Source organism: Schistocerca gregaria, chromosome 9, assembly GCF_023897955.1.
Source record: "Schistocerca gregaria isolate iqSchGreg1 chromosome 9, iqSchGreg1.2, whole genome shotgun sequence".
Taxonomy (NCBI): Eukaryota; Metazoa; Arthropoda; class Insecta; order Orthoptera; family Acrididae; genus Schistocerca; species Schistocerca gregaria.
In genome coordinates, this window is record NC_064928.1 from 97,736,387 (window position 1) to 97,763,231 (window position 26,845).

Here is a 26,845-nt window from a genome sequence, read left to right on the forward strand (position 1 = left end):
GCTTTGTTCAATTTTAATGATTTAAACTGTTTGTCAACATCACTAACACTAATACTTATTTCGTTTGTCTTTTCAGTGCTACAAGGATTAAATTGTGGCAATTATGTGTTTTCCTTTGTAAAGGAGCAGAGTTAAGCACTTCATCTTTTGCTTTACTACCTTCAGTTTCAATGCCTGCCTCATTTGCTAGGGATTGGACACCAACTTTGGTTTTGCAAAATATCATTTGACAATATTCTGCAACAGTAATTATTGAAGGCAGCATGTATTGTTCTTTTGACAGCTAGATGCTTTCCATTCAGCATCTCCTCTCTGACTGAAGCCCTATGTTTTTTTTTTTTTTTTTTTTTTTTTTTTTTTTTTTTTTTTTTTTTTTTTTTTTTTACACCTATTATGCAGTAATTTCCATTTCTTTAGAAATTTCTCTACAGTGACATATTATCATGGAGGTTCTCCAATTGTACTGGGTACATATTATCAAGTTTACTGTACATATATGTCTTTCTACTAGTTGTAGAGGTCCTTTGTACTTTGGTAATCATATTTTGCCACAATTGCATCATGGTCACCGATACCCAAAGAGGTCATCCTTATTTTTTGCCATTGGGTCTAAAATATTTCCTTCATGAGTGGGGTTCCTAAGTACTGTTCTAGGTAGTTTTCAGAGAACGCTTTTAGCAATGTCTCACATGATGTCTTATCACACCCACCATTAGCAAAACTGTAATTTTCCCAGTTAATAGTTGGAAAATTAAAGTTACCATTAATGATTACAGTACATATGTACAAGTGAACTGACGTTTTCCCTGAAGTTTCCAGTTGCATCAAGAGATGAGGCTGGTGGGCGATAGAAGGATGCAGTCATCATTTTATGCTCATCCCTGATACTAGGTCTTGCCCACACAATCTCACATGCAGCTTCAATTTGAACCTCGGTGGATCTGAGTTTCTTATCTACTATGACAAATACACCACCTCCATTTCCCTTTGGATCTTTAGTAAGAAACATGCCCACAGAGCAACTCATCCATTGCTTGTAACTGTTCAGTTAGTAATGTGACAATATAGCTTCCACACAAATGTGTATTGACAGTGATGAATCTCTGATTGAATCAAAGATCCATCAATAGTAATACCCAAATTCTTATTTTAAAGCCAAACACAAGTTCATAACAGAAGATGTATAAAAGGATTCTGGACAATTTTGTATATTTAAATGAAAAACTATTTTAAAATTTTTAGATATACTTTAAAGTTTGTAAATATAACAATACAGTAAGAAATCCACCAATTTTAATTGCATTTGCTTAGAAAAGTTCAATACAATGCAATACAATATGAAAATACTTCAATTTGAGAGTATTGAATATTTGCAATTCATAACACATCACATCAACAAACAGGAAAACAGAAATGATAATAGGCAATAAAATTTAACAACAGAAAAATTTCTTCCTTTGTAATGCTGTGAGAAATGCTGAAAATGTATATCAATCCTTTTGCACAATCGAATAAATTTGCTAAACAAAATATATTTGATTACTAATGGTTACCCATTTCTTCCGTAGCAAATACCTCTAAAACATACAAAGTTTTATGTGGTTCTGATTGAGATTGTTTTAAATCACAGTTTTTCTGAAATCATAAAAATATTTTATTTATTCTTAGTTTTTTAAAAAGATTTCATGAAATATTGTCAACAATTTCTGAACATACTGACACAGGAATTGTTAACATCAACATTAAACGCTTCAATACTATCACAAACATGTGATCCTGTGAAATAAAAAATTTGTGACACTTGTCTCAATAAAAGAGTTGGAGGTAGGCTGGTAAGTCAGGTATCACAGGAAACAAAAAAAATTAAAACCTCACAACTTTATCTTTACAATCTTTCAGTTCCTACTTCAAGAGACAATTAAGTTTGAGATACAAGTTCTTGCAACTTGAAATAAATCTCATTTTCCATTTCTGTACCTGCATACAGTCCCATATGTTAGCTATTGCATATTGTCCCTTAGTCTCAAACAGTGTTTAGCTTAATTTTTGTCAGATTTCAATCACTGTGAGGAATGTAAACAATAGACACTTGATATTCATCATTTCTTAAAAGCGTTATCAAATTTCTCTCTTTTAGAATTAACCAAATATACAACGAAACAAAACAAAGCAACAGAAAAGAGGCAAGATTCACATGCAAACAATGCATAGTTTCGTAAGTGCTATGGTTTACAGTCTTTTTACATTAAAATGAGTATTGTATATCTTTAACATAAAAAATATCTTTCTCCTGTGCAATTAACAGGGCATGACAAAATATACTATAAATCATAAAAGTCAGCACCTCTTATTTCATCTCAGCACAATACCATGCATGACCATATAGGTCTATGGCTGGGTATTCAGAAAATGATTAATTTGTAGGGTTTCTGAAATAACATAATTAGCACTGGGATGAGAGAGAGAATTAATGGAATAATGGCTAGGGATTTGGAAAAGGGGGGGAGGGAGATAATGCAATGGAAAACTATGTGGGAAATATTTTACAGTAACATGTAGAATATTCTGTGTAAGTGTAGCTGCTCTGACCACCTTCCTGTAAGTTTCTTATTTTGTTCATATGTTACCATCTCCAGGAAATTTTACATTTAAGGTGATTTTTGTAAGTCAAACAGAAGGAACATAATGTGAGTGAAGAATGTATGTGTTATATTTGAGGTGTATCTGTTGAAGGTAGCTTTGAAATAGATAGTGGAAGCAATCATTAAATTTAATTTACCACTATTCATTGGTTCATTCTTACAACTTTAAAAATATGAAAAAGTAATAACTTTTGGAACTTGAGACTCCCATTCCTTTTCCCAACAAACTTATTCTCACTTTTAAATACCTATCTGAATGTGTAATAACAGTTACATGTGTTTTAACATTAATTCGTTCACAGAGAGTCTCACAAAGAAGAGCCATCGCCCGTCAGGCATATGGAATGGGACACATTATTCAACAACAGACAGTAGAAGCTACTACATCCACTTCTGTAGCAGTGAACCATATTAAATTTAATCATATCAGGTCTATACATATTAAATGAAATTTTCCTTTAATTAAAATTTGAATTATTTCTATATAAATTCCTGAATTTAATCAGACCATCAGATCAAATTCAATGGAAAACCATTTTTAATTATATAATAACTGAACAAAGTTTGATGCTTCAGCAACATCTCAGTTATTATGCAACAAATAGTACGAAATTTCATTGTTCCAAAGTTTATTTGAATGTCAAATTCTGAAAGTGTTAGGCCTCCTGGAGGAGGTCATATATGTAACAAAAAAATTTCAACCATTTCCAAGTGTATCAAAAGTTTGCCTCAAGACCTAGTTTCTCTCATTCCATGTAGTATTTTAAAAAAGCCAGAACACACATACAAACAATTAAAACAACAGAAATATAAAAGCTGTAGGAGTGCTTATTGAATAACAAGTAAAGAATCTAAAACATGTAACAGGCATCATGCATTTACGAATACTGTTTAGTCTACAAAATCGTGCAACACACCTACACACATGCACACACACATTCTCAACTCCTTACTGCTGGATTTTGGTAACTGCCTCACAGCATGTAAATTTCTTTTATAAGTTTCTTATGTGGTTTATGCTATCTATTACAACACATCTATGTAAATAAGTGGTGACTGTGCAAATGAGAATGGGAAAGACAAAACTACAACACCAAAACTGACACTTCTCAAACAGTATTAACATTTGAAAGTTCTCCAACAACAACACAGATATTGAATAGCAATAACTAAGTAATTTATGAACAAAGCACCTTTCATGGAATATTTTCAGCACAAATAACAAAGATGTGCTACAATATGTGATACAATTATTATAGTACAGCATTTATGTTCACAAGAAACTGTACATGCTTCATTCTCGATAAGGTTGCAAGCCACTGCTGTGTGAACAATTGAACAGTGAGCGGTCTAGGCATAACATCAACTTCCTTCAACATGCAGTAACTATGCAGTATGACAACATAAGTTACCTTATTGTACAAGGCCAAGCAATCAAACAATGAAGTCTGTTATCCAATATTATGCAATCAGATATCTGATCTCTTATTTACCCATGAATGACTCATTAGGTAATAAAATTAGCTCTTCAGTCAATTATGTATTGCAGTTGGCACTGTTTTCAAGAAATATGTCTTTTGATAGAATATGAAGCCTGCCAGTTGCTGCTTGTTTATGTTCCTTTCCTAATGAATAAATCCTTTAAATCAAAGGATCAGATATAATGCATCAAGCCAGAAGTCATTCATAGGCACCTAGAATGTCATTCAGGGAGCTTTTCCTAAATGATTCCACTCGAAGAAACATCTGTTCCCAGGACATCCTTCAGCAAAGTACACCCGAATTTTCAATTCATAAGCAGCGAAAGAGGAATAAAGACAATGACATGCACACAGATGATGAAAATGCATTTTATATTAAATTGTGGCTGAAATACCAAAAGCTGGCTATTGCATGCTCAGTTCTACAGAGCAGTTACACGAGAGGATGGGCCAATAGAGCCATAAAAGCAATAAGTACAGTAAGTTGAGTTTGCATCAATACACAGCTTTCTGCACTACTTCCTGCAACCCTCGTGTTCATTTCAGCAGTGGGTGGTTTCGGTTGCTGTGCAAAATTTGGTGGCTGCGGTGATTTCTTAGCTTTCTCCTCTTCCTCCTTGACGGACTTCTGGTACGCCGCATCCCATTTTGCCCGATCAATGCTCAGCAGCAGAGTGGAAAGCACCTCGCGAAGCTCCGAACGCAGGCCAGCCACGACCTGCTCTGTAGCATTCAGCTTCTTCAGTGGCACCGATGTGCCATTGGCAGATGCAGCAGTCGCATTGAGACCTGCCAGGGACGAAGTAGAGTTCGTTACGTTCCGGTTATCAGGAGAAGTACCGTTAACAAGTGAGGTCGTATTTGGGATCGTGTTGACAGGCATCACACTGGAAGCGTTAGGTGAAAGAGGTGTACTTGTAGATACGGCCATTACAGAAGACAGATTGGTTGGAGAAGGAGTGGAGGTAATGGAAGGTGCCAGACTTGCAGGTGTTGTTGTGACAGCAGCACTATTTTGCAAGAAAGGAGCCAGGGTCACGTTTGTGGCAGCAATAGTAGTGTTTGGGGAGCCAGTCGTGACATTACCTGTAGAATTCGATGCTGTCGCATTGGCTACTGTAGCATTCGGGCTGGTAGCATTAGTGCCATTGATGACTCCAAACAGAATCTTCAGCTCTTCCTCAATACCGTCGTCAACTACTTTTGTAATGTTCTCTGGGACACTGTTCATAATGTAAGTGAAATTCACGAGAGGTTCGAAGCCCTTCGGCCTCAGCGGCCGCTCGATAGCCCTGGCTGCTGGTGGCTTCGAGGTGGTGGTTGCGAGTGGATCCATCAGGATGTCAATGTTAACTTTCAGAGGATCTTTCTCAGTCTCCTTGCTGAGCAGCAGCATCCTGTCCATGCCGATCTGGTCTATGCCCTTCTCGGCAACCAATTTGCTGTAGCGAAGGTGTCGCCTGTCCAGAACCTTCTCGAGGAACCGCGCCCAGTGCCACACCACGCTGTCGACGTCGGCGTCGGTCCGGGCCGCCATGGCGTACGAAAAGTAATTTGTGGCGGTGAAGCCGACTTCCTCGTCGGAGACGGGGAGCAGGTTCGCGAAGAAGCTCGGTCCCTGCTTGGCGATGGCACGAGCCACAGACAGTACTCGGTTCAGGTCCGTGCGCAGCGACGTGGTGGCTCCACCGCACTTCATCGCGTCTTTGCTGTGGAACCAGCGCTGCAGCGGCTCATCCTCGACGTCGTGTGGAGAGCTGCACTTGGGCCGTCCCGGTACCGCATCTTTTCTCAATGTGGCCCAGCCGGCCAGGGGCAGAAGGTTGCAGTCACAGCGCCAAGGGTTGCCTTCCAGTTCCAAACTGTAACAGGTGAAAGAAAATTACAAATTTTCTTTTTTGAATCCTAGAGTTGCAAATAGTGAGAATGAGTTTAAGCCATCAAGTTGGCATGATGGGTATATACACCTGTAACAACCTCATTCTCAGTGGGATGGATGGATATTATTCTTCACAGCCTTCTGCAACTTTTAACTGTTTCAGGCTCACAGGTGTTACAATGCATTTAGTCAACCAACCCCTTCTCCACCAGATAGTACCCCTCATCAGTCAAGATAATTTATTCTCAGGTAGTTACAAGGTTTTCACTGTTCATACTGATAAGGTAACGAATTATGGCAGTCATTATGCTGAAGAGAAACTAACTAGTCTAACTGTACTGGAGATTGCTCGTAATATGTTTGGAAACAGTTATTGCATTTATTTTAACAACTGGTATACCACTCCATTTTGATCGACAAACTAAGGGGTAAGAACAAATGGCTCTGAGCACTATGGGACTCATCAGTCCCCTAGAACTTAGAACTACTTAAGCCTAACTAACCTAAGGACATCACACTCATCCATGCCCGAGGAAGGATTCGAACTTGCGACTGTAGCAGTCACGCGGTTCCGGACTGAAGTGCCTAGAACCACACAGCCACCGTGGCCGGCGGGGTAAGAACACTAAAGTTGCCAGTGCAATACAATAAAACAGAAAAGAAAACAAAAAATCTGAAGTAGGGTGAATACTCAACAGATGCTGATGAAATTAAGGACAAGAGAGGCATCACAATGATCACCACATCCCATGAAGATATATTTCAGGAAGTAAATTCAAAGAATGGAATCATTCAGAGTAATCCATAGAGATTAGAAGTAGTATATAGTAGACAAGGATAGAAGTTAGCCTAATACCAAGAGACAGGTTGATTAAAACTAAATTAGAGGCACACTTACGTTGCAAGAGATCCACCGCGCTGGTGCAGTACATCTGAACTGAGAACCTTAAGCTTGTTGTAGGCCAGTCCTAAATAGGCCAGCTTCGTGCAATCCTGAATGAAGTCTGAGGGGAACTGTGAGATGTCATTACTCGACAGGTCCAGCCATTCCAGATTCGATGCATTTCTCAGAAGGCCAGTCGGAAGGTCCTCCAGTTTGCAGTCGCGCATCAGAAGCACTCGCAGTTTGGCATTGTTTCTCAGCAGGTCCCTGCAAACATAGTACAAAAGCAGTTGCCATTAATGTCTCTTGCAGCAGATGTAAATAGAAATTACATTATGAAATGTAAAAGAAAAATCTCGAAACATCTTAACTCTCTTATTGTCAGTTCTGAAATAAGTTTGCCAGACAAAATATTAGTGTGCTTAGCTGAGTGGAAAAAGAAAAAGGAAAATACAGTAACATAAGAAACATATATTTGTTTTTCCTCCATGCTGATATCCACTAAGTTGTTCATGACAACGGAAACTACAAGATATAACAAATGTCTCCTTATCTGCGAACAGCAACATCATTAATGCAAAATTGGTGAGTATCATCCAGGCTTCAGACAAAACAGATCCTCTGCAAAATGAATAAGTAAAATTAATTCTCTGATACCAAATTGTAATAAGAATGTAGCTTGTACCATTGTAGATTGAAAAGAGGGGAGCTTATGACTAAGTGGATCATAAGTCTCTGTTCCAAATTCTGAAAGAATAAGGCAAGGACATCAAAATTACAGCAGTTATTAGTGACATGTTAAATAAGGTAAAATTTATCGAAGATATTACATTTTGAAATTAAACCTCGAACGGCAGAAGGGGATGAATTGCCCCATTATTTTTCAACTGTTAGCAAAAATTATCTGAGCAAAATCTTAGCTTACAATCAATGAACCAGTCAAAGTAGGAAGAACCAATACTGGGTGGGATAGACTTCGCATATGATGTAGAAGTTCTATGTCAGTGCACTGAAAAAGTACAAAAACAAATAGAAATTCTTAAAGAAACAGCAGGTCTGCAAATAAAATTTGAGAAAATAAATAAATAAATAAAATAAAATATACATGTTCAACACCAACCTGGCAGCCAAAATTCTAAAAACACACACACACACACACACACACACACACACACACAAGAGAGAGAGAGAGAGAGAGAGAGAGAGAGAGAGAGAGAGAGAGAGAGAGAGAGAGACGGTGGGGAGGGGGGGGGGTGAGAGGGGGGGGGGGCAGAGATGGAGACAGATAAAAATTGAGTGTTCCTCAGTTCAAAAATTTAGACAAAATCATTCATGAGATTGTCCTGGAAAAGACTGATTATGAAAGTCATTACCATAAAATGACTACAACACTTACGAAACATATGTACTACAAAATACATAAAACATAGGGACTACAAGACACTCATCAAACCAGAGTGTGTTTATGGGACTGAAACACTCATTCCAAACAGGGGAAGAGAGACACCATTGAAATCCAATTGGGAGAACAAAAAGCAATCAGAAAAATTTTAAGTCCGAATTATTCTGATGAAGGAACATACAGATTAAGAGCAAATAAAGAAAGTGAAAATTACACCACCATTTATTCAGATTTGAAAAAAAGCTAAAATTCTATGAACATATTAAAAGACTGTAACCAACCAGATTGCATAGACAGATGTGGAATTGTATGAAAGTTGCAGCAAAACTAAAATTGAAACAATAAAATGGATTGAAGCAATGAAATATGGCCTGAAGGAAGGAAGAGTAACACACCTAGATATGCCAGACAGGAAATTCATGACTGGACAGCTGAGACTGGCAGAAAAAAAACCAATAAGACAGGAATAACTTGACCTGATGAATGTAAACAAAACCATTCTGTGACAATGAAAGTAATGTGGGAACAAAGAAAAAATAAAATAAAACTCTGGAAATGCCCCTCATTGTGGTCCAGTAGGATCCAAACATGAATAATAATTACTTACGTTATACCAACTGTTCACAAGCCACCAGCAGTTTACTGGTGTATACTAAAACCATGACTCAATTATTAGAAGAGTAAATATTCTATTGACAGCAAATTTCTATGTTCACATTTTGATTAGCACAGAGTGAACACTATGCATATTATAGGTGTGACAGTAATGTTTATTGTTTTAACAAAACAAGGGAGCTTTGAGTTAAATGTGCCAATGTCATTGATGTAATAAGAGGTGGAGAACACACTCAGATTGGAAGAGTATGTGACACAAAAACAGATGTGGCACCATTAACAAAACTGTTAGAGACTTTTTGGAATGAAAGAAAATGAGAATTGGATTGGTTAAACTCACTTCTGCCAAATACAACTCGAGTTTCCTAACCTTTGTGTCAACTGTATTGGTGGTGACATTGTGGTTCCAAAGTCTGTCTCTTATTTAGCAGTATCGCGCATATCCCAGTATAAGTCTGAAGATATCAACAATGCAGGAAAAGCTAGAGCATGCCTTACTGTAAAGATGATAAGTTACGTACAGACACAATTAAAAGAGACTTACAGCTTTCAGCCACAGCCTTCGGCAGAAAAAGATAAACGTACATCATTCATTCACACGAGCAAGCACACCTCACACACAGATGACTGCCGACACCAGCAGCTCGAGCCAGAATGCAACTATCACATGGGACAGGATCAGTAATCTGGAGGGGATAGGGAAGAGGTAGAGAGAGCACGAGTAGGAGAAGAGAGGTGTGCCATGCCACCCTAGCTTAATTCCTTCACAATCTCACTGTCTGTTCTCCCATCCATTTCGCCCGGTCATCCTCAACGCAGCATGCCACCTTTCTAGACATTGAACCACCGCCTCTCCGATGGCTCCATCCACACCTCTGTCTGCAACAAATCTACCAATCACCTGCACTTCGACAACTGTCATCCCTTCCGACACCAAAAAATCCCTCCCATACAGCCTGGCCCCCCAGGGATGGTATATCTGCAGTGACAAGAACTCTCTTATCCAGCATGCTGAGGGTCTCGCCAAGGTCTTCACAGACAGACATTACCACCTCCTGTTCCCCCCGAAACATAGTCTGCAAGGAGATCTCCCATTCCATTCCCCTCACACCACAATCCTTCCACCACCTCCAAAAACCAGCGCATAGGATGCCCACTTTATCAACCAATACCATCCCAGACTGGAACAACTTTCTTCAGCAGAGCTTTGATTACCTATAATAATTCCCTGAAATGGGGGACAACCTACCAGAGATCCTTCCCACCCCTCCTGAAGTAGTGTTCCACACCCACCCAACCTCCACAACATCCCGGTCCATCCTTATTCTGCTCCCTGTCACAACCTTTTGTCATGAGAATAATATCCCTGTGGAAGACCCAAGGTTGAGATTTGCCCAATCCACCCACCCAGCACTTCCTATTAGAGTCCTGTCACAGGCTTATCCTAGCCCACCAAGGGCTTGGCACCAACAAAAGCAGCCATGTCATTTACCAACTCTGCTACAACCACTGCACAACTTTTTGCTTTAATGTAACTACCAACGAATTGTCCATCAGGATGAATGGCCACCACCAGACTGTGGCCAAGAGCAAAGAAGATCATACTGCAACACAACATGCAGCTGAACATAATATACTTGATTCCAGTGGCTGCTTCACAACCCCGGCCATCTTGATCCTCCCATTCACCACTGCTTTTCTGAACCGAGCAGATGGGAGTTATCCTTACAACACCTTCTCTGCTCCCATAATTATCCTGGCCTCAACCAAAGGTAATAATCTGTCCCCACACCCTCCACCCACCAGTTTCCATCCCCTCTGTCCTATCACCCCCCCCCCCCCCCCCCCATTCTTGCCTCCCACACTCACTGTTTTCTGCCCTCTGCCAAGACATCTGCCCATTCCTTCCCACTCCTCTCCTTTCTCGTTCCATTTTTCCCCCACCTCCCTGCCACACAACCTCCTGATGCTGCATCTGTGGGCATTCTGGTCCCTGTGCACTCTGCCAGAGAGTGGGCTTCTCCCCCTCCCCCCCCCCTCAACTGTACACTGATCTATCCTCTCCTTCCCTACCCTCTCCACATTGTTGCTTGCATCTCACTTGATAACTGCATTCTAGCCCGAGCTGCCAGTGTTGGTGGTCATGTGTGCATGATGTGTGCTTGCTTTTGCGAACAAATGGGGTGTGTTTTTCATTTAATGATGAAGGCTATAGCTAAAAGCTTATGTGTAAATGTCGTAATTGTACGATATTGTGTACCTGTGTTATTCTGATTACGATGCATGTCCAAACGATCTTTGCATTGTAATCAGAATAACACACTCACTGCAATATTGTATTTATCTGCCAAAACCGGGCAAGTGACTTTCCAGTAAAATGTCTGACCTGTACAGGAATATACATAATGGATGTAGGAGTACTGGTTGTAGACGCACGGTTGACAATATATGGAAAATTGGGTGTGGCCATGGGTCGTACACGGATAGCCAAATAGTACAGCAACCACTCGAGATATGCAGGAAATCCAAGCTTACAGAGTCCTGATCCGGCACAAATTTTCATTGTCACTGTTCCATTCTACAGTTAATAGTTGTTCTTATTCAAAATTGTGAAGTCATTTAATTTCTTAATTGTGACTGTCTGCAACTTAATGTGTTACCTTTACAGTAAACAGCAATCTGTTTTTCCCTACATTGTTGATATTACTACCTGGAGTTTCCATTGTTCAATCTGCTGATAGTTTCTATCTGTAGGCGTGTGTTTGTGTGTGTGTTAAATCTCTGGAGAAAGCCTAAAATTCTCACCTACTAGTCAATAACTGATATTTTTTATGATCCAAAACGCCTGATTGTATAGACATCAACCATTTAGCAAATCTTGTGTTTTTTGTAATTAATGTGGTCACAGACAATAATCAGGTGTTACAGGAATAATGATGTGGATACAGAGCCCCACTCATCCAGGTGTCAACTTTACCTTAACATGGTGTAGTCTGTCTAGCAGATGAGGCTCCGAGGAACGAGTACTTGAGGATTAATAGAACACCGAATGCAGAAGAAGTGCAGTACCCTATTCAGCTAGGTTAATTATGAACTGTGGTTGCCAAAGCTCATAGATGGCAGTCCCAACACCAGTTTTATCTGCGATGGAACATTATCCCACTCAAGGAGTCAATAAACATTACTACATCTTTATTGAGCCCACAGCATACATAAGGTCAAAATATGGCATTTTCTTTCCATATTTCTAGGTTAGTTGCAAATTGTTGTGTTTGATTCATGTGGATTACATTGAATCACAATGAGCTCATTTTAGCAGAGCCACCAGTTTCGAGTGATCCTGCTGAGATGTTATAATTGTTATAGTATTTTTGTGTGTATGTATTTCCTGTTGGTGAACTTATGTAGTTGAATAGATAAAAAATATACTCACCAAGTGGCAGCAGAACACACACATAAAAGACTGTTGTGATTGGTAAGCTTTCAGAGCCAGTGGCTCCTTCTTCAGGCAGAAGAGTTGAAAGTGTAAGAAGTAGTGTGAAGCAAAAGGATAGGAGAGGTCTTGGAAAAGGGGTAGATTTTGGGAAAGTCACACAGAACCGTGAGTCAGGGGAGACTTACTGTGTGGGATGAGAAGGAAAGACTGATTGTTGGGAACTGCATCGGTCAAGATTTTCTATTACATTGTTTTACATTATATTGTACTTGCATCTAGGTGGAATGACATCCATAATCCATATTGGAGTGAGTTTCCTCTCTGGTGTGTTATCATGAATCATGTAGTTCCTTTTGTATTGGAACCACTTTATGTTTCAGATCTGTTTGTTCATTAAGGATGTCATCTGGATATTTTTTGTTAATAGCATGACCTTTAGGTACTTTATGTAGAATTACAAAGCATTTTTGATTTGTTCTGCCTTAAGATTTTTGCTTTTGAGGTGTTAAGTAAAAACTTGATTGGTTACTGTCACAGTTTCTTGTACATTCTTTAAATCTGATCCCAAAGTTTCTTCTTGTATGTCTGATATAGAATGGAGTGCAGTCATCACAGGAAATTCTGCAAATCTGTGGATTAGAAAAAATGGGGACCTCATTTGTCCTCCTCTTATTTTTGTTTTCAGCTTGTTTGTATGAAACACAAGTTTTTTTGGTATTCTTTAGCAAGTGATCAATTTGTCCAATATGTTGCCTATTTGTTGTTGGTACATCAGTTGGCCTTATTTCATTTTCATCCTCTCTTCCTTATGCCAGTTTACCTGTCACAGACATTGTCTATTGTTCATGTAATCTAAGGTTAATATGATCATTCAGTGCAGAGCACTCTTCGCCTGACCTCGTGCAGGACTTCATATGATGCGATAAGTAAACAGAGGAAAAAGGGATAGGACACGTTACTTTGGTAGTGTGGAGAAAATGGGAATTTGGACTGAGGGGAGAAGTGTGCTTGGGTAGTCCATAAAGTTGTGTCTAACCACTGCACCAAGGTGACGTAGATGGTTAATGTACCTGCCTAGTAAGTAGGAGACCCATGTTTGAATCCTGGCTGTTGTCAATGAATTCTTTCATTGCCTGAACATGGCAGAGATCAGAATTTCTCCTTCCTAAATATATTTTAGCACTGTGATGGGGCTAAAATCATTTCTTTGTGTTACATACTGTAGTGTTGTTGTTTCATTTTATGTAGCATTAGTGTTGAGAGATAAATATATATTTCTATTGATCATTGACCTGAAATATACATATTTATGGGAATTTGTGTGACATGAAGTTTTATTTATGATTATGTACATTGTTTTAGGATTTTTGTGAATTTTGAAATTGTAGTGGTTGTTACTATTGCTTGTTTTTAGGTCCAGAAAATTTATGGATCTGTTCTGCTCTGTTCATATGAATATTTTATTTGTGGATGGTAACTATTAAATTGCTGATGAATTGTTTCTAGTCAGTGTATAAATTTGTTACGCTGGAAGAGATGGATTTAGCTGGAATGAAAACTGTCAAACAAATGTCAAAATATACTATATAAAACCACTAAAAGTCTAATACAAATGAAACAAAATGATTCATAGTAACAACAACATATTACCAGACAGAAAAATCAGATCAAGATGCATTATGGATGTCATTCCATCTAGACATAAGTACAGTATAATGTGATATGACATAGAAAATACATAGACATAAGTACACCAGAACAGTTATAACATCTCAACAGGATCACTCAAAAATGGCAATTCCACCAAAATGAGTTTGTTGTGAATCAATGTAATCTAAATGTGCCCAATAAAACAATTTGCAGCTAACTCTGAACCCGCTGCAGGAAAATGCGAATCAATGTACTTGCAGAATGCAGCCTCTAAAGACAACTGATTACCAGGGTACAGCATAGGCAAGAAACAGAACAAGAAAAAAATGATCTATTGGAACTTGGAAAGTTACCATAAAAAGGAAACAGATTTTGTGGCAATTACAAAAACAATGAAGAAAATATACAGCACTATTACACTCCTGGAAATGGAAAAAAGAACACATTGACACCGGTGTGTCAGACCCACCATACTTGCTCCGGACACTGCGAGAGGGCTGTACAAGCAATGATCACACGCACGGCACAGCGGACACACCAGGAACCGCGGTGTTGGCCGTCGAATGGCACTAGCTGCGCAACATTTGTGCACCGCCGCCGTCAGTGTCAGCCAGTTTGCCATGGCATACGGAGCTCCATCGCAGTCGTTAACACTGGTATCATGCCGCGACAGCGTGGACGTGAACCGTATGTTTGAGCGAGGGCGTATAGTGGGCATGCGGAAGGCCGGGTGGACGTACCGCCGAATTGCTCAACACGTGGGGCGTGAGGTCTCCACAGTACATCGATGTTGTCGCCAGTGGTCGGCGGATGGTGCATGTGCCCGTCGATGTGGGACCGGACCACAGCGACGCACGGATGCACGCCAAGACCGTAGGATCCTATGCAGTGCCGTAGGGGACTGCACCGCCACTTCTCGGCAAATTGGGGACACTGTTGCTCCTGGGGTATCGGCGAGGACCATTCACAACCGTCTCTATGAAGCTGGGCTTCGGTCCCACACACCGTTAGGCCGTCTTCCACTCACGCCCCAACATCGTGCAGCCTGCCTCCAGTGGTGTCGCGACAGGCGTGAATGGAGGGACGAACGGAGACGTGTCGTCTTCAGCGATGAGAGTCGCTTCTGCCTTGGTGCCAATGATGGTCGTATGCGTGTTTGGCGCCGTGCAGGTGAGCGCCACAATCAGGACTGCATACGACCGAGGCCGAGGCACACAGGGGCAACACCCGGCATCATGGTGTGGGGAGCGATCTCCTACACTGGCCGTACACCTCTGGTGATCGTCGAGGGGACACTGAATAGTGCACGGCACATCCAAACCGTCATCGAACCCATCGTTCTACCATTCCTAGACTGGCAAGGGAACTTGCTGTTCCAACAGGACAATGCAAATCCGCATGTATCCCATGCCACCCAACGTGCTCTAGAAGGTGTAAGTCAACTACCCTGGCCAGCAAGATCTCCGGATCTGTCCCCCATTGAGCATGTTTGGGACTGGATGAAGCGTCGTCTCACACGGTCTGCATGTCCAGCACGAACGCTGGTCCAACTGAGGCGCCAATTGGAAATGGCATGGCAAGCCGTTCCACAGGACTACATCCAGCATTTCTACGATCGTCTCCATGGGAGAATAGCAGCCTGCATTGCTGCGAAAGGTGGATATACACTGTACTAGTGCCGACATTGTGCATGCTCTGTTGCCTGTGTCTATGTGCCTGTGGTTCTGTCAGTGTGATCATGTGATGTATCTGACCCCAGGAGTGTGTCAATAAAGGTTCCCCTTCCTGGGACAATGAATTCACGGTGTTCTTATTTCAATTTCCAGGAGTGTATGTAGATATCTATATTGTGACCTACAGGAAAGTTGAACAGGAACAATCATCATCATCATCATGATTTAAGACTGATTATGCCTTTCAGCATTCAGTCTGAAGCAAAGCCCCCTTATAAAATTCCTCCATGATCCCCTATTCAGTGCTAACATTGGTGCCTCTTCTGATGTTAAACCTATTACTTCAAAATCTTTCTTAACCGAATCCAGGTACCTTCTCCTTGGTCTGCCCCGACTCCTCCTACCCTCTACTGCTGAATCCATGAGTCTCTTGGGTTACCTTGCTTCTCCCATGCGTGTAACATGACCCCACCACCTAAGCCTGTTCGCCCTGACTTCTGCATCTATAGAGTTCATTCCCAGTTTTTCTTTGATTTCCTCATTGTGAACACCCTCCTGCCATTGTTCCCATCTACTAGTACCTGCAATCATCCTAGCTACTTTCATATCCATAACCTCAACCTTGTTGATAAGGTAACCTGAATCCACCCAGCTTTCGCTCCCATACAACAAAGTTGGTCGAAAGATTGAACGGTGCACAGGTAACTTAGTCTTGGAACTGACTTCCTTCTTGCAGAAGAGAGTAGATCATAGCTGAGCACCCACTGCATTAGCTTTGGCACACCTCGCTTCCAGTTCTTTCACTACGTTGCCATCCCATGAGAATATGCATCCTAAGTACTTGAAACTGTCCACCTGTTCTAACTTTGTTCCTCCTATTTGGCACTCAATCCGTTTATATTTCTTTCCCACTGCCATTACTTTCATTTTGGAGATGCTAATTTTCATACCATAGTCCTTACATTCCTGATCTAGCTCTGAAATATTAATTTGCAAACTTTCAATCTAATCTGCTATCACAACTAATTCATCTGCATATGCAAGACTGCTTATTTTGTGTTCACATATCTTAATCTCACCCAGCCAGTCTATTGTTTTCAACATATGATCCATAAATAATGTGAACAACAATGGAGACAGGTTGCAGCCTTGTTCTTACCCCTGGAACTACTCTGAACCATGAACTCAATTTACCGTCACCTCTAACTGCTGCCTGACTACCCATGTTGTTGTTGTTGTGGTCTTCAGTCCTGAGACTGGTTTGATGCAGCTCTCCATGCTACTCTATCCTGTGCAAGCTTTTTCAACTCCCAGTATCTACTGCAACCTACATCCTTCTGAATCTGCTTAGTGTAGTGATCTCTTGGTCTCCCTCTACGATTTTTACCCTCCACGCTGCCCTCCAATACGAAATTGGTGATCCCTTGATGCCTCAGAACATGTCCTACCAACCGATCCCTTCTTCTGGTCAAGTTGTACCACAAACTTTCCCTGCCATTCCCAGTCTACATTTTATATCCTCTCTACTTCGACCATCATCAGTTATTTTGCTCCCCAAATAGCAAACCTCCCTTACTACTTTAAGTGTCTCATTTCCTAATCTAATTCCCTCAGCATCACCTAACTTAATTCGACTACATTCCATTATCCTCGTTTTGCTTTTCTTGATGATCATCTTATATCCTCCATTCAAGACACTATCCATTCCGTTCAACTGCTCTTCCAAGTCCTTTGCTGTCTCTGACAGAATTACAATGTCATCGGCGAACCTCAAAGTTTTTATTTCTTTTCCATGGACTCTAATACCTACTCCGAATTTTTCTTTTGTTTCCTTCACTGCTTGCTCAATATACAGATTGAATAACATCGGGGAGAGGCTTCAACCCTGTCTTACTCTCTTCCCAACCACTGCTTCCCTTTCATGTCCCTCGACTCTTATAAGTGCCATCTGGTTTCTGTACAAATTGTAAATAGCTTTTCGCTCCCTGTATTTTACTCCTGCCACCTTCAGAATTTGAAAGAGAGATTTCCAGTCAACATTTGCAAAAGCTTTCTCTAAGTCTACAAATGCTAGAAACGTAGGTTTGCCCTTCCTTAATCTAGCTTCTAAGATAAGTCGTAGGGTCAGTATTGCCTCACATGTTCCAACATTTTTACGGAATCCAAATTGATCTTCCCCAAGGTCGGCTTCTACTAGTTTTTCCATTCGTCTGTAAAGAATTCGCGTTAGTATTTTGCAGCTGTGACTTATTAAACTGATAGTTCGGTAATTTTCACATCTGGCAACACATGCTTTCTTTGGGATTGGAATTATTATATTCTTCTTGAAGTCTGACGGTATTTCGCCTGTCTCATACATCTTGCTCACTAGATGGTAGAGTTTTGTCAGGACTGGCTCTCCCAAGGCTGTCAGTAGTTCCAATGGAATGTTGTCTACTCCGGGGGCCTTGTTTCTACTCAGGTCTTTCAGTGTTATGTCAAACTCTTCACGCAGTATCGTATCTCCCATTTCATCTTCATCTACATCCTCTTCCATTTCCATAATATTGTCCTCAAGTACATCGCCCTTGTATAGACCTTCTATATACTCCTTCCACCTTTTGCTTTCCCTTCTTTGCTTAGAACTGGGTTTCCATCTGAGCTCTTGATATTCATACAAGTGGTTCTCTTTTCTCCAAAGGTCTCTTTAATTTTCCTGTAGGCAGTATCTATCTTACCGCTAGTGAGATAAGCCTCTACATCCTTACATTTGTCCTCTAGCCATCCCTGTTTAGCCATTTTGCACTTCCTATCGATCTCATTTTTGTGTCGTTTGTATTCCTTTTTGCCTGCTTCATTTACTGCATTTTTATATTTTCTCCTTTCATCAATTAAATTCAATATTTCTTCTGTTACCCAAGGATTTCTATTAGCCCTCGTCTTTTTACCTACTATCCATGTAAAGACCTTTAATTGCTTGCAAAAGTTTGCCTCCTATTCCATAATCGCTTAGAACAGACAATAACTTCCTCCTAGGAACCCGTTCATATGCTCTTTCTAGATCTATAAAGCATAGATTCAATTCCCTGTTCCACTAATAACACTTCTCCATTATTTGCCGTAAACTAAAGATCTGGTCCTGACAACCTGTAGGAGGCCTAAACGCACACTGATTGTCATCCAATAGGTCTTCAACTAATACTCGTACTTTCCTTCAACAATGCCTGAGAAGATTTTACCCACAACACTGATTAAAGAGATACCTCTGTAGTTGTTACAATCATTTCTGTTTCCATGTTTAAAGATTGGTGTGATTACTGCTTTTGTCCAGTCTGATGGAACCTGTCCCGATTTCCAGGCCATTTCAATTATCCTGTGTAGCCATTTAAGCGTCCAGCCCCATCTTACTTGCAGCCTCTGCCAGCTCTACCTTCTCCCATTGATATTAATAGCACCCCATCTCATTACCATTTGTTTGCCAAGTCGTATCTTAGGAGTCCCTGGTTTGTCAGTTAGAGGTGGGACTCCATCACCTCCGAAGGTCCGAGGCATTTTGCTCTGATTGTTGCCAGCATCATATTTAAAGTACCAGGGAAGCAGGTTGCTAGCCTTACTTGCCCCGAGTCCCACTGGGTATTAACCCTAACGGTCGAGGGACTAACTGGTGGGTTTGGTAGTCTTTGCCATGTGAGCACAGAGGTGACCACGACTCAGCATATGTCTGAGATGCCCTTCCTTATTCCAAAGTAACTGGTATCCCGATTGTCGGGACCACTTACTTGGCCACTCATACGTTGCCTGTGGTTCATGAACTAGGACATGACTACACGAACCCACACCATGAACAGGAACAATGAGCAAGTAAAAGTACTGTCATCTGTGTTTATAAAGAATGTAGAGATAAAATACTGAACTGTAAATGAAAACATTGTGCTAGTAGGAATTTTAGTTCCAACAGGAATCCTAAGAATAATACAACAAGTTATGTCCCAGAAAAAGGAAAAACTGATGAGTTCAAGGCCTCTTACAAACAATAGCAAATGATATTAAATTGATACAAGAAAAATCAGATTTTACTCATGGGAGATCTCAATTCTAGAACTGGAAATATACCACTTCGAAAAACAGCAGACACATTTGGAGAACTGCTACACAACGCAAGCAGCAAAATGCTATGTGGTTTTTCTACCTATACCCAGGGTGGGCCAAATACTAACTTAGCCCTAAGCTCATTAGTGTCTGTTCTGGCCTCCAGTGGCTAGTGGTCAGCATCTGTTCACCAAGTTGGGACAGCTGTTACAAATTTTCTTGATCTCAACATTCAAGTCTTTAACATATATGGTCTCCAAAACACATAACTACAACCACTAACTTGAAATTATCATGATGGTACAATAGGAAAAATATCCACTGCCCAGGCACCAGTAAATACACTGGACTTCCCTGGTCATCAGATTCTGAGGGACCAAGAGCAGCAAGAAATGGACAAGAATCAGAGCTGCTCAAAACCTCTTTGCAAATACTATATTGGCATGCTCAACACAAATATGCTGGTCAAGACAGGCAAAGACAAAGAGTTTACAGATATTATGGAAAATTTCATATCTATATCCTCATAATACAAGAGACACATTTCATTGACAGAAACCACTTCAACACAGAATACTACAGGATATACAAAGGAAAGTCTACAGTCAGAAGAGGAGCACTTACAATATTTGGCACAGGATTTGCAGTTTACAGACAACATCCTATATTTCAGTTCAGCATCAGAAAGTATCTCCACAATACCCTTCAAATCAGGAAACTAAAGATACACAATCATCAATGCACATGCACTGACAAATGATCACAACAGAAGGAAGTAGAATACTTTTGGGAAGACGTGGAAGAAATAACAAATAAAATACCAGAAATACATGTTAAAATTTTAGTAGGAAACTTCAATACACAACTAGGCAAGGAGAAGAAGTATAAGCAAATCGCAGGATTACTTACAGCGCACAAATGCACCAACAAGAATGGGGAACATCTCATACCTTACTATCCAAATTTTAGCTTAAAAATTATATCAATGCAATTTCAAAAGCCAAAACAAAAAATCACAACATGGAAAAGCCCAAAAACATATGAGGAGAATTTCAAAATCAATCAGGTAACCATCACAAGTAAAAATAAAAGCAAAATTCTGAATGTGAGGACACATAACAGATTCTTTCAGTCTGACCATCACTTGCAACAATTAAAAATTAGACCAATCCCAAGAAATGGAAAGACAACACAAAAAAATTGTAAGATCAGATCCAGAATACTTGAAGACTAACAAAGACAAAATTACTGAAGAAATTAATCTAAGTTCAACAGAAAATTGAACAGATCTCGCGAAGACAATTCAGAATGCAATGCATTTGGGTGTGACTTCAGCTAAAAGACACTGCATGCAGTCGTGTGTGTGTGTGTGTGTGTGTGTGTGTGTGTGTGTGTGTGTGTTTTACGAAGGCCTTGTTGGCTGAAAGCTTATTTTATGACAGTCTTTTTGTTGCACCTATTTGCGACACAGCATCTTTGCTGTATGGTGAGTAGCAATTAACCTTTTCATAATATTGTTACATTCCATCCTGGATTTTGCATTGTCTTAGACAAAATTATAAAACAATGGCAAGAAAAAGTAAAAGGAATTCAATTAAGAAGAACATATGCAAAAAAGACTATTATAAAATGCCTGGCATTTATAGATAACTTGGTAATACTCAGCAACAATAGACAAGAAGCACTAGAATACTTACAAGAGGCCCCTTCAAAAACAGGTCTACAGATATGATATGAGAGGATACAATACATGGAAAGAAGGAATAACATCCAAGCCATGCACACAAAATATGGAAAGGTTAACAGCATGGAAAAATTCAAATATTTTGGGAAATATATATGAATAGGAGGCATCCAACATACAAAGAACAGGAAAGCTTCAGACAACAGACAATTGACACGGACACATTACAAAAAGAGAAATATTTCAAGATAGGCTAAACTTGGGCACAACAGTACAGTTATACTACCAGAAGCATTCTACACATCAGAAACAACCCCAAATGGAGCATCAGTCATCACAGAGACAGAAAAAATAGACATAAAATCATCAGAAAAATATTCGGAGCAGTACACAGAGATGGTATATGGATGAAGAGACCAACCAAAGAATTTTATGAACACACAGACAAGGTCCCAGACACGATCAAAAAAACATTGACTAACATTCTATGGAGACATACATAGAATCAATAACAACAGACTCACAAAGAGGATTTTGGTGTAGTAAACAAATCAATCAAAAAAACCAGTTGGTTTCAAGAATAAGAAAAATATCTAAAACACGTTATTATGAACATCAAATTTGATAGAAAAGAAAAGAAGGAAAGCAAGCAAAAAATTGACAGAGCAAAGGAAGCAGGAACACAATCACAGAATGAAGAGGTTTTGGGAAGAGAAAAAGAGGAGTGAAACAAGAAAAATTGAATAATCATGTAACTTTCAAGTTAATCACTGTCCTGGAGGCAAAAATATGAAATAATACTAATAAAGATACTAATAATAATATTAATAATACTAATAACCCACAAATGAAAACAGTAATGAATAACAAGAGAAAAGGAGCAAACTTGGAAAGCACATGCAGAACCATGGGAATGCTTTATTAGCAATTTAGATTATGACAAACAAATTATAGCTTATAAAGTGTTGAAAATACTCAGTAGATAAGAAAGCACTATATATGTGTTGATAGTATAGGTCTGAAGGAATGACTAGATCATTTAAAATATATGGTATAGATAGTGTAAGTCACGCTAAATCATACAAGAGGGCTGGATGATACTGATATGACAAAATTATGGAAACTATACGACAGTGGTTCCCAACCTGGGGATAATTATCCTCCGAGCGGTGAAATAAATTTTCTAAGGGTTAAAAACAAAAGAATTTGATTGTGTTATGCCTTTGTAATTAAATTATTTTTTAAAGATCATTTTTATTTCATTATTTTTTAAGACTGTAATACTGATTACTAGGTTCCCAGTCCTTATCTTTTTTCTTCAAATACAAGCATTAACCCATGACACAATTTGGTTGAGGTTAAAGCTTATGAAATAAATGTATGAACATGTTCTACTCACATTGTCCTCTTTTTACACAGAAACTTTTTACTTTGTGCCATGCATCTATGACAGGAAAATTGAGACATACACACCACATATCTCATAAAAATACTGTCTACGTTGTAGGTAGTTCCCACAATGCACCACAAACTGTTTCATTATCCATTTTGCAACAGATAATCCATCTAATTGATGACACAAAACAACAGCAACTATTTAATGGTTATTAAATTGCTGCAGGGCTTTCACAGTGTTATTATTATTAGTAGTTGTCAGACATAAAGCTTTGGTCTTCCAGTTTCTACCAGTTCAGAAGGAAGGCTTCCAGCAATGAAGTAATTTACAAACAGTAAGTATAGCGCAAGCATTTAATTCTCTTGCTTTCTAATAGGGGTGTAGAGTGTGGGTGAACCAAGAGTTGCTAGGGGAATGAGTGTTGCAACAAATGTCATCTTCCTTTTCTGAAGAGGTGTTATAGGTAACACTTGCAGTGCACTAAAAAGTGCTTCATAATTCTTTTTTTTAAAAAAAAAGACCTGTTAGAAATAAGCAGAACCATTATTTTATTACATTATGAAACACCTACAGAATCTAGCTTTCATCATTCTAACAATAAACGTGTTCAAATAGAATTCTACAGTTTGGTTAGGCATTGATGTTGATGACATTAATGGTGGGAGGTACTAGATAATGGCTTATTGCACTCAGGGGTAATGGCCTCGGAAAGACTGGGAAACACTGCTCTAAAAGCTACAAAAAATAGGAAATCCAATGGGTTAAATGCTGTCAATATGGAACTTTGGAAATATTGGCAGGAAACACGAAATCACCAAAGGATGCTAAAGGCAAGAGTATTAAATATTTTAAAATGGGTGATAAAAATAAATGTAATAACTATAGAAGTATAAGCATCTGGATTCAGCCACAAATTATATGCCAAAAACCTAAGTGCGAGACTAAATAACTGTCATTGAAAAACTAATATCTGAAGAACAATTAGGTTTTAAAAACAGACAAACAACTACTAACAATGTTTTACACTACAACATGTTACAGAAAAAGAGGTGAGAACTCAATAGAGAAACTCATCTTGCTTTTAGAGTTTTTGAAAAGGCATTAGATAATAACATGAACATAGAAATTCAATGATGAAATGAGGCTGTCCAGCTCATCTCCTATATGGCTTTAAGAGTACATACACAAACACCAAAACAATTGTCGATATGGGAATCATAATCACGAAGTCAATAAACACAAACAAAAAGGTAAGACAAGAACGCTGTATTTTGCTGGTAAATAAAAAGGGAGTCAAATGAAAAGAATTTTACTTTTACCAGTCGCAATATTTTTATTTCACAGCACATTCCAGGGTTCGAACCTCCACAATCAGGTGGGTTTGTGTGCATTGATATGGCAGGTAAGTGTTCTATTATGACTTTTGGGTAATCTGTGACATTGCCTTTTGAAATACTGTTTCTGTGTTGCTGTATGATTTTTGGTCTTATTAGTTTGACATTTTTGTTCACAAAGCAAGACGATGTACATGTTATGTATTATGACAAGAAAGGAGCCTGTGACTATTGGAGGTATTCTAGTTTAGTTACTTTACTTTCACATTTACATTCAGTCTTTAGTCAAAGACCGCTACAAAGCCACATTCTGAAATAGTGTTTTGTTTTTCTCCATTATGCTATGCCACAGGATACAGTACAGCACATACACATATCTCCCTGATGATGAGGGTTTAAACCTTTGAAATGTGTTGTGAAAATAAATAGTGACTGGTAACAGTAAACCAAGTTGTTTCTTTCGATATTAATAACAGTTACGGTAAAGCATAACCTAAATTGTAAGTTGTTTGCATTTAAAGTTAGAAAAGGATTTAAGGAGACCACTCACTGAAAAGCACAAGTGTTGAGTCATCAATAAACACAACACTAAAAGAAAGAAGACGTTCTAGCTTTTGGAGTGATCGTTTTTCAAGACAGAGTAAAACAAACAAACAAAAAATCACACACACAAAATTCAAAGCAATTCACTTTGATTCAATTTTATTCACTGCCATGAATTTTAGAACTGTTACTTGTAAACTCTAAACATATTCAGTAATCATGGGGACATACTATGTCTTATATTTTGTCTGTAGGAATAAATCATGTTTTCAGCAACCATAGGTAACAATACTGTAGAAATAAAACAGAAGATTTGAAAAATAAGAACCAATTTTAAAAAAATTAACTCAGGTTCCAATGAATAAATTCCAGCTTATATTACTAGATATTTTATACTGGCAGCCTCACAATAGCTTGAAGTCTGCCGATTAACTACAGCTATAACTACTTCTACACGTATTGTTGCTATCTATTCTACATCATCTACACCGGTATGTGCACACCCTACCAATCCTCAAGTCTATGCATAGCCCTGTGAGTGACTATAGCATTCTTTCTCTTCTGTTTCTTTTTTTCTTATCCAGAATGTCCACTTCATCTAATAGACTGAAAGATAAGCAGTTGCCTTTTATATATTTGATGTACTATCGTACTGATTGTAGTTCACAAGCTTTGGTCACTTACAACTATTCACAGATTGCAGTCTAACTGTCTTCAGTCTCTCTCTACCTGAGAAATGGGGCATCTGAGAATGACATAATCAGTGGAACCTTCCTCTCGACATTCGCACATGGGGTGTTATTACATCCCATCCGATGCAAATGTGTGGGATATTGACTGTGATCTGTTAATAGGTGCACCATACCTCAAGTAGGGGCAATATTGCACAGTTTGAGTCTGTTCCTGATGCCTAAGTACATGGAGAGACACGCCTTGCAGTTCTCCTAGTATCTCAGTCATACTGCCATTCATCTAACTTCCAAACTCTTAGATCTCTTACCCTTAATATGAGTTCCTATGATCTCATACATGCTATCATATTGCTCATGCTCCAACGAATACAATGCTGCCCTGTGCGGTACCATGACATCCCAAAATCACCTGTATATCTTCTACGTTTGTAGTGAAAAAGGCTCTGGTGGGCCTCAGAAGTACGCTCTGCTGAATTCGTCGAAGTATTGTTTCATAGCTGCCCAGTCTAAGGCAATGTGCCCAGACAATGACAATGGATCCCACAATGGCACTGAAAATACCTTCGTGGTATGACTGCAACACATGGAATAGTCGTTTACAGTCAGCAGGGCCAGCATGAGCAATCTTGTGCATATTTTTGGCCACTTTCTGAGTAACAGATTTTACACATTCTAGATATTTTACTTTTCTCATTTAGAAGAATCCACCTAAATATCTACAAAATGAGAAAGAGAGAGAGAGAGAGAGAGAGAGAGAGAGAGAGAGAGAGAGAGAGAGAGAGAGAGAGAATATGTGTGTGTGTGTGTGTGTGTGTGAGACTGACCAAGTTTTCTTCCATTTTGTGCCTGCCTATCGATGACCCAGTGTTTTTGATTTTCAGTGAGTGGTGTTCTTTAATACTGGAGTATTTACATTCTACCAGAACTTTCCTACAACAAGTTAAAAAAAAAAGGAATATTTTTAGATCATGTCACTAGACTAATCATGATACTACACTGAAGAACCAAATAAACTGGTGCATCTGCGTAATATTGTGTAGGGCCCCCATGAGCATGCCGAAGTGCTGCAACACAACATGACATGGACTCCACTAATGTCTGAAGTAGTGCAGGACGAAACTGATGCCACGAATCCTGCAGGGCTCTCCATCAATACGTAATATTACAAGGGTGTTGAGATGTCTTCTGAAAAGCATGTTGCAAGGCTTCCCAGTTATGCTCAATAATGTTCATGTCTGGGGAGTTTGGTGGCCAGCAGAAGTGTTGAAACTCATAAGAGTGTTTCTGGAACCACTCTATAGCAATTCTGGACCCGTGGGGTGTCGCATTGTCCTGTTGGAATTACCCAAGTCGTCAGAATGCATGATGGACATAAATGGATGCAGGAGACAGGTAGGATGCTTACATACATGTCACCTGTCAGAGTCATATCTAGATGTATCAGGGGTCGCTTATCACTCCAACTGC

The 26,845-nt window shown here is 39.3% G+C and overlaps 1 protein-coding gene across 9 annotated transcripts in view; it reads right to left on the bottom strand.

Moving 5' to 3' along the window:
* Window positions 1–1,276: 1,276 nt before the first annotated feature.
* The window catches only part of LOC126292237 (uncharacterized), a 277,635-nt gene continuing 252,066 nt past the window's right edge, over window positions 1,277–26,845 (bottom strand). For 5 of the 9 annotated variants that reach the window (XM_049986122.1, XM_049986115.1, XM_049986120.1 and 2 more), the window contains 3 exons: window positions 6,901–7,152; window positions 5,210–5,985; window positions 1,277–4,912 (listed from right to left, as the gene is read on the bottom strand). In XM_049986122.1, coding sequence (XP_049842079.1) covers window positions 4,557–4,912; window positions 5,210–5,985; window positions 6,901–7,152 — 1,384 coding nt within the window. In that variant the 3' untranslated portion in view covers window positions 1,277–4,556. Of the gene's footprint in view, window positions 5,986–6,900; window positions 7,153–26,845 lie in introns of all 9 variants that reach the window. The other 4 variants (XM_049986119.1, XM_049986114.1, XM_049986118.1 and 1 more) reach the window with 1 other exon arrangement.